General features: G+C 40.0%; 1 protein-coding gene across 1 annotated transcript in view; it reads left to right on the top strand.

The window, feature by feature from the left end:
- The window catches only part of DOCK3 (dedicator of cytokinesis 3), a 294,107-nt gene that overhangs the window by 128,288 nt on the left and 153,611 nt on the right, over positions 1-12,208 (top strand). Inside the window, 2 exon segments of the mRNA XM_042447484.1 lie at positions 2,187-2,256; positions 6,888-7,005. Coding sequence (XP_042303418.1) covers positions 2,187-2,256; positions 6,888-7,005 — 188 coding nt within the window.

Raw genomic sequence — 12,208 nt, 5'->3', positions numbered from 1 at the left:
TGCACTTGTCTGGCATTTATTGTGGCCATTATTTCTAATGAAGCATGAAATTAGGATGGTGTTTTGGTGTCTTGTATACGTTTGTAGACAAACATAGCTTGCAAATGTTGCTACAGTGAGGGAAATAATTAGTTAACCTATATTTAGCATAGCCAGTACTAAGAGGAGTTGAATAAGTGTGTTCTGACTTAGATTTTCAATAAATGGATAGAAACTGTGTTTTAATATTTTATGTATATAAAAGACACCATTTTTCTATGCTATTGTATTTAATGGGACTTGAGCATCCATGGATTTTTTTTTATCCACGGGAGGTCCTGGGACCCAACCCCAGTGGATACCAAGGGCCCACTGTATCTTTATACTGAGCACTGGAGCGTTCTGATCCCATTATTTGTGGCTGAAAATGTATTATTTCCCAATGATGGTTCATGGACCAAATGGAGTGGGGTAGGGCTCACTCTACAATTTAGAGGACAGTCTACAAGCCACCTGTAGTGTCTTTACAACAGTGTTGGGTTGCTAGTGGACATTTGGGGAGCAATACAGAAAATATCATGTATTTTGTTTCAGGATAATTCTTATAATTCTTTTTGGCATGATCTTGTGGTTTATCCGGATACAGGGTTTTTTACTTGTCTGATTTCTGATATTTGACTACCAAAGTCATTTGCTCACCCACCTCTACTGTTACTAACATGCGTATGCTCTTTCATAGCAAGAACAAAGGTTATTTAGAGAAGCTAATTGCTTTTGCCACAATTGTACAGGTGTGAAATGTCTGGGAATGCTGAAGCCACAAAATACCTGTTCAATCTTTGTCCAAAAGATTAAAATTTGGGGAAATTAAAATTAATTGAAATCTACATTTTTTTTATAGGATACTGCCTTTGCGTCTGTAAACTTCAGGTGGTCTAAGTGAGGCAGCTCATCTGGCTAAAGTTTTGGCTAAGCCTGGTTGTTCAGTCATATAACTCTATCCTTTACTATTTCTGTTTTCTACTTGTTTCCATATTCTGTTCAAAGTGATGGTGCTAGCCATTAAAGACATAATAGCCTAGGACTTTAGGAACCACTTGTAAGCCATCTTGATATTTAGACAAGTTTTGGTTACCCTATTCTGTGTCCTCAATCTAATGGAAATATGGCTGGTAGGCATGAAAGCAGTTCTTTATCCATGATGACACAAAAAAGATGATATGACCTGGGTGCAGAGAACAAGATCCCTATCCCAGCCTTCCAGCAGGAATTTAATGCATTTTTGAAGAAAGCTGTGGTTGAAGATCCACAAATTCTACTTGTGTTTTGATCTCCTCTGTCGAGTGTGTCAAGCTCTAGCCTTCCTCACCAACTTGGTTTCCACTATATTGGCCTTTGTTGTTACATGATATGTTATAGATTATTTTTAGTTACATTGAATATAGTTCTCTATTTAACAGCAGGATATGAATTCATTAAGTAAATGTGTTCATTAGTTTCTTATTAAAGCTAAACGTTTCTGCTGTTCAGTATGCAATACTGTACATTACAGATAACCTAGAAGATGTTACTGTTGGGTATACTGTATTTAGCATGAAAGACCAAGATAGTACTGATACACTGTGCTAGCACAATGGTCCATTATGCTAGCATTTGCACATTTCCGGGATCATACAACAGTGTTAAGGGAAGGCAAGCCAAGTGGTAATCAAGGATTACTTTGTCTTTTCATGGCCATCACTGATGGCTTTTCCCCCTTCTGCTGCTATTGCACCACCTCCTATGCTGGTAGAGTTATCCATTCATTATGCATCAACAGAATTTTGGCTCAAAAAGTATAAATGTTTTCACATCATTTAAACAATAATTACAGAGATGTAAATTTTCACTTATTTTGTTCTTACATGCAAGAACAAATCATTTCAATTGTTTTCTCCCTGCTGTGTGAGAATATAGGGCTTTCTGCCATTTTTACTACTATTGACACTTAAATTTTTGAATCAATTTTTAAAACTTAATTTGTGCAAAAAATGGGATTACAAATCTGCAATGAAAAAAAATGTTTTTGTTTCTTTGTCCTGATCTTCATATTGTCACTGTATATGAAAGTTAGTGTTACACATATGTAGCTTTCTCTTTGTAAGTGCTATATATTCTAATGAAAGTATTGTAGAAGTTGATATTTATATTTTTCCCCAATTTGTTAGGATCTCAGCAGCAAGGATATGAAGAAAGATTTGTACATTGTTGCTCAAGTAATCCGATTAGGTACAGTATGCTTTACTGAATACTGTTAAGATCTTTACTCAGAATTAAAACAATGTATGCTTTGTATATGAGATATATTCCATTTTTGTACCCCTTTCTCCTTGTTTTCTTTCAAGAACTACCATTTATTTATTTATTTATTTATACCATGAATAACCAGATTGTGTCCTATGCAACAAATGTTATTTTGTGTTGTTCTTTGTTCTACTTTTCATTGTGTAATTTTTTAAAAATCAAAATGAAAAACATTATTAAAAAGGAAATATCAGCATAGAAGAATTCACATTGTTTATTAATAGTAATAATTAACAGTCATTTGGGACAGAACCTTCTATCAAGACATTTTTGGGTGAAATGAGCCATAAGTATTACAGCAATCTGACCTCTGCAACAGATCAGCTTTTTTAGACCTGCTCAGTAATTAGCCCTTTGGATTTGAATATATTGCAAAACATTAATTTTATATTAGAAAAATCTTTGACATTGGTGGGTGAACATGTTCTTTCAAATTTTATCCTTACAACTTGGAATGAAACATAGCTGTTTAATTCAGCAGGTGGTCAACATAGCTGGATCTTACCTAGTTTTTTGTTGTTAACAGCTGTCAAGTCACTTTGACTTATGGTGACCCTATGAATGAGAGAGCTCCAGGTCACCCTGTCATCAGCAGCCTTCCTCAGGTCTTGCAGACTCAGAGCTGCCACTTCTCTGATTGAATCTATACTTCTAGAGTATGGTCTTCCTCTCTTCCTACTGCCGTTCAGCTTACCAAATAGTAATTCTGTCTTTTCATTATATGGCCAAAATACAACAGCCTCAGACTTATAGAGAAAGGTCAAGCTTCATTTGCAGTGGAACCCATTTATTTGTCTTCTTTTCAGTGCCTGGCTCAATGCTACGGAATTCTGGGAGATGTAATTTTATCCTGTTAGAATTCAAAGACACAGCTGAGTTTGTCTGAAAAATAAGTATGCAAAGACATCTTGTAGCACCGTTGAGACTAACAGAAAGAAAGAAGCGGGTAGCATGAGCTTTCATAGAATAGAGCCTGCTTCCTTAGATGCATGGAGAAGTAGGATCAAGTCTAGAAAAGCTCTTGCTACCAGCTTCTTCCTTTCAGTTTGTCTCAAGTATGCTACAAGATCCCTTTGCATACCTGTTGTTGTTGTTAACTGCCGTTTTCTTCAACTTATGCAATCATATGAATGAGAGATCTCCAAGTTACCTGTCATCAACAGCCCTGGTCAGGTCTTGCAGACTCAGGGCTTTGGTTTCCTTGATTGAGTTTATAGGGAGCCAGCTTGATATAGTGGTTTGAGTGTTAAACTATAACTTTAATCCTGGCTCAGCCATGTAAACCCACCAGGGGACCTTGAGCAAGTCACACTGTCAACCTCAGAGGGAGGCAATGGCAAACCCCCTCTGAAGAAAATTTCCAAGAAAACCCCATGATAGGTTCACCTTAGGGCTGTGGTGGTGAACCTATCCTGACTTCTGTCAGCCTCTGCTATCTCATCCACCCTGTAGCCACTTTGAAGTAGAGGGTATTATACCACCCGGCCAGGAAATATTAACTGTTGTCATTCCCTTGTAGGAGTGCCTGCTTGCAGATAGTTTGCTGCTTAGCGTGAACAAAAGATTAAGCATTAACCCTTTCTTTTAGAAATTAGACATTGTGCTTTTTGTGTCTTTATTCATGTACAGTGGAACCTTGTTACCTACTGGGGTTTGGTCCCAGGATCCCCCGTGGATAACAAAATCCGTGAATGCTCAAGTCCCATTAAATATAATGGCAAAGCAAAATGGAAAATCAAGGTTTACTATTCGGAATTTATACTTTTTAAAAATATATTTTCAAGACGTGGATGCTTGAATCCATGGATAAAAAATCTGTGGATAAGGAGGGCGAACTGTATATCAGAAATGGGCAGAGTGACACCCTGGGGTTCATATAGCCTCCAAGGCTGTTTCTGTGGGCCCTGGTTGCATTTGTCTAGCAAAAAGGTTGAATTGTCTGTGGTAGAAAGCCAGCATGGTGTAGTTGTTTGAGTGTTGGACTATGACTCTGGAGATCAGGATTCAATTCCAAGCTCGGTCATGAAACCCACTGGGTGACCTTCGGCAAGTCACATGCTCTCAGTCTCAGGGAAAGGCAATGGCAAACCTCCTTTGAACAAATCTTGCCATGAAAACTCTATTATAGGTTCATCTTAGCATCGCCATAAGTCAGAAATGACCTGAAGGCACACAACAATAACAAGAAGAACAAGAAGAAGTCTCTAGGAGCGGTGATTTGCCTTTTAAATAATATGCAGGACCTGTTTGCACTGTTTAAGATAATAGTATCCATTTTTAAAAGCAGAAGTGAAGTGCAAGCCATTTCTAGTTGTTTAAAACCTTTTTGGACAATTTTTTTTTTTTTTTGCATTCTGCATGAATTCTGAAGGGTCTCACATTAAAAGCTCGTTTCCCTGACTCATTAAGTTGCCCAGCCCACCCCTGTTATGTTAATTATGAGTTGTTGCCCATCACTGCAGTGCTTTGCTTTACATCAAAATGCCCCCTTTTAATCTAGGAGCCCGGTTAAAAGCAGCTAAAGAAGTAGGACTGAGAAGAGCTCGTTTTTAGACTCTGAAAAAATGCTACCAGTCAGAATAAACAGAAATTTCTAGCCACAGAGCATCATCCCCCTCCCCCCCACCGCCACCTGTTGCACAGAAGTTTGGCAAACTGAGTAGGGTGATCTGAGCCCACTTGATTAGGTATATGTGTGTATGCGCCTTTCATTTTTCCTGTTGACTTTTGGCAGCCCCATCGGTTTCAAAGGGTTTTTCTAGGCACAGAATATTCAGAGGGGGTTTTGCCCATTCTTTCCCTGAAATATAGCCAACAGCACCTGGTAAAGTCAGCCCTCCATATCCACAGATTTTTTTTATCCCCGAATTCAAGCATGCACAGTTTGAAAATATCTTTAAAATATATAAATTCCAAAATACAAACCTGGATTTTGCCATTTTATACAAGGGACACACATTTTATTGTGCCGTTGTATTTAATGGGACTTGAGCATCCACAGATTTTGTTATCCACGAGGGGTTTGGATCAAAATCCCAGCAGATATAAAGGGCACACTGTATTCCCTGGTAGTTTCTATCCAAGAGCCATGTCACATTAAAAAAGAAAGAGAGAGGCAATGAAATAGAAGCGGCTTTCTGATTACATCCTTATAGCCCTCAAACACACCGTTCTGTTTCCAAGCTCAAGAATTGTAAATACATGCCTTTTGTCCTGCTGGGAAAATCCGTTTGGCAAAAACCATGCTTTTACAAACATCTCCCCTCGGGAGGGAGAATGGAAGTACTATGATGTTATGTGGGGAGGAAGCAGAAAGCTATTTCTCTCTTTCTTTTTTTAATACGAAAGGCCCATGTACCAACCAGAGGTAACCATACTTGTTTTCAAGATCAGATGGGATCTGATGCCTTAAGTGAGTTTATATTACAACAAATTACAATTTAGTCTAGGAGTAATGTTCATTGTTTTCAATGGATAAATCTTTGTGGTATTGCTTTTCAATAGAATGGACATAATTAAAGGAAAATAGCAGTAGTGTAAGGAGGGAACCTCCATTATTAGGCAGTGTTCAATTCAACCTATTGCTGCAATTGCACAGTTGGGACTCTTTAGGAAATTCCCGAACCTGAAATTCATGGTTGGAATGGCAGCAGTGGTGGTAATTAAATTCACTTTAAGATGCAGAGCTCTTCTGATATAGTGAAGCATATATGATTTTGACTAGTGTATTGTCTTCTGCACAGCAAATATTTACTATTGCTAGGACTTCACTCCTGTGTATTTGTAGCCAACAGGCCATAGACTAAGAATATTGTTGCAACTGCATTATCTGATTCTCTAGATTTTAACTAAACTAAATTTATGGAAGCAAATGTCGCTGTTTTAAAGGACATGTGCAGTTAGCCCGCTATACCCGCAGATTCGGCATCCATGGATTCTACCACCATGGCTTAAAATACCCCTCCTCCCAAAAATCCAAAAAGCAAACCTTGATTTTTTTTTCCATTTTAAATATGGAACACCATTTTACTTTGCCATTGTCTTAATGACACTTGAGTATCCGTCGGGGGGCAGAACCAAACCACAGCGGATACCAAGGGCCCACTGTATTTTAGAATAAAAGAAGAACATTTTCTGATTAGTTTTTAAAATTAACTATTTAGGGTTTTAGGGGTTTTTAATTATCAGAAGTATAATTTCTGCAGAATTGTCATAGGAAAATAACTTATCTTTCACCCATAACAAATAAGCTCTCTGAAACATAAAAATTCCCTACAAAGTAAATTAACTGTGGTGTATAGGCAAGTTAGTGTTTTTGTGATAGTTGAGCTGATAAATTCTTGATATACCTCGTCTTATTCACTTATGTACTGGAACAGCAAGGGCTGGTTAAATAGATATGCTTGACTCTTTTTTTTTTTAAAGTGGCAATGGAAATATGAATTAAAAATGAAAAAAGAGAAATATTTATTAGCAGTTCATTTATTATGTTACAGAAAAGAATATCTTTCAGGCTGAGATGGAAGCTATGTTGTAATGCTAGTGCCTATTTGTTCTAGGTCTAGTTACTTAAGACTCAAGAAAGGGTCCATCTCATCTGCATTACCCGGCGTCCCTATGGTGTGCAGTAGAGTACATGGATGTAATTCCATCAATTTCTGAACTCAAAGAAGAGAAGGATTTGTTCTCAAAGTTTACACTAAGTTATTTATTGCATAAATAAATGAAAATGACATGAACTGTTATGCTAGATCAGAGAATTTTCAGACAGGAATATAAAATATGATTCTTTTTTGTGGTTCTCTCGTGACTCTGCTGCATCTGCACTGCAGAAATAATCTGTGTTGACACTAACTTCCATGGCCAGTGCTATGGAATTCTGGGAACCCTAATTGATAAGGTTCATGAAGGGGACTGGGCTTCTTATAAAGCACCCAATGCCCAATTCAATCATTATGGAGCTGCCCAAAAGATATAAGGGAGAATACCATTCAACCCCTGTGGATACAGAAATCCATAAACACAGTAAGTAACAATGGGCAGAAAGTTTTCAGTGTAGCAGTTTTTCAGTGTAACTCCAGACTACAAATTACATGGCATGTATTGACACATTCCATCATTTTACTGGGGAAAAACAATGCCTTCCTAATCAAACCACCAGATGCCTATAGATGTACCATCTGTATCCAAACTGAAGCACACAGATAGTGGGCCAACAGACAAAACTGCAAGGCATCCCTTAGATTTTGAAGCAGAAACTCTGGAAGCATTTATGCTTTTGGGGGCATGCATGCTTGGTTATTTGAGTTTGGAGTCTGAAGCACAATTCCATAGTGGAGGACTTGATTGATGAAGTTTTGTGAATTTAGACATCAAGAGCAAGCTTTATCACAACCAACTGGTTCAAATGAAGAAGAGAAAAATGGGAATTAATACTTAAGTTTTCAACCTGCTCAAGCCCAGTAGTCATGGTACGGATAAAGTCTCTCACCACAACCCCACTGTTTCTCTCACTCTCTGAGCCTCCTTCTCAAGCATATTTTGCTTTGAAGTGCATTTCCATACAATCTAAGGTCGTTCCTTTTTTTTAAAAAGTAAGGAGAGTCTTCTAAGAAGGGCTTTTTACTCCCAGACAATATCATCCACCTTCAGCCCTCACTGCAGTCATGGCCATTAATAGACAGACAATCCCACTTTTCCCATGAGTAACCAATATTATCTTGGATTCTTAAATTCTCAATATCATATTCTGAGGCTATACCATAGAATTGAGCAGCTCACTGAATTAGAAAAATGAAACTCCCCTTCCCCAGAAAAGCTGGGTAAACTGTACTGTTGTCTGCTTTCCAGTCTTTCTGACTTATGGCAACAACCCGATTGCATGAATTCTTCCAGAAAAGGTGACCCAAAAATGCAACTTAGGTCCCAAACACATTGCAGAAATAATCCAGTTTTGAGACTGCTTTAACTGCCCTTGCTCAATATAGGGAATTCGGGGAACTGTAGTTTTGTGAGACATCTAGCCTTCTCTGTCAGAGAGCTCTGGTGCCACAATTTAAACTACAATGCCCAGGATTCCCTAACACTGAGCCAGGGCAGCTAAAGAGGTCTCAAACTGGATTATTCTGCAATGTGTTTGGGACCTAAGTTGCGTTTTTGGGTTACCTGCTGAAAGAATTTATGCAATTGGGTTTGTTGGGTAATGGATTATATGTTGACTGATGTAATAAGTAATAAGCATTGCAGGCCAGAAGAAGGGGCTTTGCCGTGTGTTTGTGAGGCTCCACAGTTGACCTAAGTTCTATAGTTTTATGGGGTTTCTCAGGCTATGAGGCCATGTGTAGAAGAGTTTCTTCTTGAGGTTTGCCAGCTGCTGTGTGGCATCTTTAGAGAATGCTGGCATGAAAGTGAGTGGGGATATATACTGTTGGTTGAGAGGAAGTGATTTATATGTTAATCGTGTATATTTCTTGTTGAATGGCAAGGCCTCAGGGTGTCTACTTAATTAGATAGCCTGAAAAGCCCACCTGAAAAAGCCCAGAAAAACTATGGATGCCGGCTGTGAAAGTCTTCTACTTCACAAATCTGTATTACATTCAGCTGTATTCCATACTGTATTACTACTAAAACATACCAATAATAATCTGTATTACATAAAACAGCGTTTGTTCTCCACCTTCAACACTTGCTTAAACCTCCTCTCCCCTGTCTCTTCATCTTCTCTCCTAATGACTTTGCTAACTATTCACTCTAAGATTACCACTATTCGCGTCTGAGATAGTCCCCTCTGATTCTTCTTCTCTCTTAATCTTCTATCGCCTTGCCTACAAATTTTCTGTCTTTCCTCCGCCTCTTGGATGAACTCTCTACACTTCTGAATTCTTCCAAACCTGCTACCGGTCCTCTTGATCCTATTCCACCGTCTTCTAATCTCTAGCTCCCTCCTTTCCTGCCTCGCTTCTCCATATCTCAATCTCTCTCTCTCTACAGGCTCCTTCCCGCGGACTTCAAACATGCTCTCATTTCCCCAATCTGAAAAAACCTTCTCTTGACCCCTCCTCTCTGTCTAGCTATCTCCGATTTCTCTTCTCCCCCTTTCTTTCTAAGGTTTTGGAACGGGTTGTTATTGCGCTGCCTGAGTTTCTTGAAGCCAACTCCATTCTCGATCCCTTTCAGTCTGGTTTCGCCCAAGGCATTCTACAGAGACAGCTCTCACTAAGACCGAATGACCTTTTACAGGCCAAGCCAATGGCCTTTACTCTGTTCTCATCCTTCTTGATCGTCTGCAGCCTTTGACAAAACCGTTGATCACTGTCTTCTAGTTGATATACTCCTGACCTTGGGTTCTCAGACTCTGTTCTCGACTGGTTTAGATCTTACTTGTCTGGCAGATCTTTTGCAGTAGTTGCAGGGGGTCGGACTTCTTCTCCTCCTGTTCCCTTATCTGTTTGGAGTTCCCCAGGGCTCTGTTCTGGGTCCCCTTCTGTTTTTCTCTCTACACACTGTCCTTAGGAAAATCATCAGCTCTTTTGGTTTTTCCTACCATCTGTATCCGATGACACCCAGCTGTTATCTTTCTGCCCCTGACCTTCTCCAAGGCTTGAACAGCAAGTCTCATCTTGCCTTACAGCTGTCTCACAGTGGATGCGCCATCGGCGTTTGAGGCTCAACATGTCCAAAGACGGAGCTCTTGTCTTTCCTCCTAAGCCCAACTCAACACACTCCTTTCTGTCTCTGTGGACAACATTTCCATTCAACCAGTCCAGCAAGCCCGCATTCTGGTTTATCTTTGACTCTTCTCTGTCGTGTACCCTCAAGACCAGACCACAGCCAAGGCTTGTAGATTTTTTTGTTAAATATTGCCAAAATCCGACCATATCTCTCCGCCTCTACTGCCAAGATCCTGGTCCTGCCTAGTGATCTCACAACTTGATTACTGTAATTCCTCCTGGCTGGGCTTCCTTTTTCTCACCTCCGTCCTTTAACTCTGTCCAGCATTCAGCTGCACGCATTATCACTTCCACCCACCGCTCTGACCACATTCCTCCTGTGTTGGCATCCCTCCACTGGCTCCCTCTCCCTTTCCCATTCATTATAAGCTCCTGCTGTCGACATTCAAAGCCCTCCATGGACTGGCCCCCTCCTTACTTATCAGACCTTCTTCTCCTCACCTTCACACACCAGGGCCCTCCGTTCTGGTAGTCAAGGGTTCCGTCTCAGCCCAGGATTTCCTCTGCTCCATCCCGGATTCGCCCCTTTTTCACTTGCTGCCCCCACTCCTGGAACCTTCTCCCCACAAGCAAGAGCCATCACTTCATAACCAGCTTCAAAACGGAGTTGAAAACCATCCTATTCAGAGAAGCCTTCCCAGGCATCGCATAATTGTCGCTTACTATCTGATGTTCTGTTGTTGGCTGTTTACGATCCATTTCCTGATTCCTAGTGTACTGTATATGCATTATCCTACTTGTGAGTACCCGTATTTCCGGCATATAAGACGACTGGGCGTATAAGACGACCCCCAACTTCCAGTAAAATATAGAATTTGGGATTATACTCGCCGTAAAGACTACCCCTCTCCGACACACAACCAAATAAAAATTAAAAAATCAGATTTGATTTCAATAAGGTAATTTTAATTCAAATGCTTATGACATGCAGTACTTAGCAGGAAAACTTATTGTATGCAAAGCTGCTTGGATTGGTCACTCTCCCTGCCTGCCCAGCCCCCTGTCCAAGTTTATTCTACCGTACTTGTACAGCTTCCCTTCCGGCTTTCATAGGTTGCCACATATGGAGGGGATGTGGCTGTGGCCATTTTGAGCTCCCCTACCATATGCGGCGACTGCAGATTCTCCAGTCCAGCTTGGAATTTTTTGCACCCCCCTATAGATGAACACCCGGCGTATAAGACGACCCCCGACTTTTGTGAAGGTTTTTTCCTGGCTTAAAAAGTAGTCTATACGCCAGAAAATACAGTATGTATTTTCCTGGATAATGATTAACCTTCCATTTGAAGCCAAGCCCTCCCTCAGTCCATCGCTGGTCCAGGCCTCGGAGGTTGAGAGGAACTGCTGGACCTCTTACCATTTCCCATCACCACTCCTTTCTCCTTCTGTGTCATGTCTTTTGATTGTAAGCGAGGGCAGGGAACCGTCTAACTAAAAGGATTGCATGTACAGCGCTGTGTAAATTTACAGCGCTTCATAATAAAGGTTATTAATAATAAATAAATTGTCTGCTGGAAAAACCCTCATCCTGGGTGGTTTTCATTTGCATTTGTTTGGTCTTAGAATCATAGACTTGTAGAGTTAGAAAGACCACAAGGGCCATCCAGTCCAACCCCATTCTGCCATGCAGGAACTCACCATCAAAGCATACCGACAGATGGCCACCCAGCCTCTGTTTAAAAACCTCCAAGGAGGGAGACTCCACCACACTCTTGATTTGGGTGTTTTTCAGACTGGTAGCCAAACATCGTTTACTTTAAGGGTTTTCTGTTTCCTGTTGGAAGTTGTCCAGGTGTTCAAGATTAACATGTAAATCTCTGCTCTCCTCTCAACCAACATGTGTATATTAAGATAATATAATATAATATACCCTACCTCTTCCATGCAGCATTCTCTGAAGATGCCAGTCAAAGATGCTGCGAAATGTCAGGAATAAGTTCTTCTAGAATAGCCGAAAAGCCCAGCCTGAAAAGCCCAGAAAAAACTATGGATGCCGGCTGTGAAAGTCCTTCTATTCCACAAATCTGTATTACATTCAGCTGTATTCCATATCTGTATTACACTAATACTAATACCAATAATAATCTGTATACATAAAGCTTCATTTTAGACAATACGGTTTTTTTTAAAAAGTAGTATCTCGCTCAACAACAACA

This window comes from Sceloporus undulatus, chromosome 2 (genome assembly GCF_019175285.1).
Source record: "Sceloporus undulatus isolate JIND9_A2432 ecotype Alabama chromosome 2, SceUnd_v1.1, whole genome shotgun sequence".
Classification (NCBI taxonomy): Eukaryota; Metazoa; Chordata; class Lepidosauria; order Squamata; family Phrynosomatidae; genus Sceloporus; species Sceloporus undulatus.
This window is presented reverse-complemented; position numbering and strand designations above follow the sequence as displayed.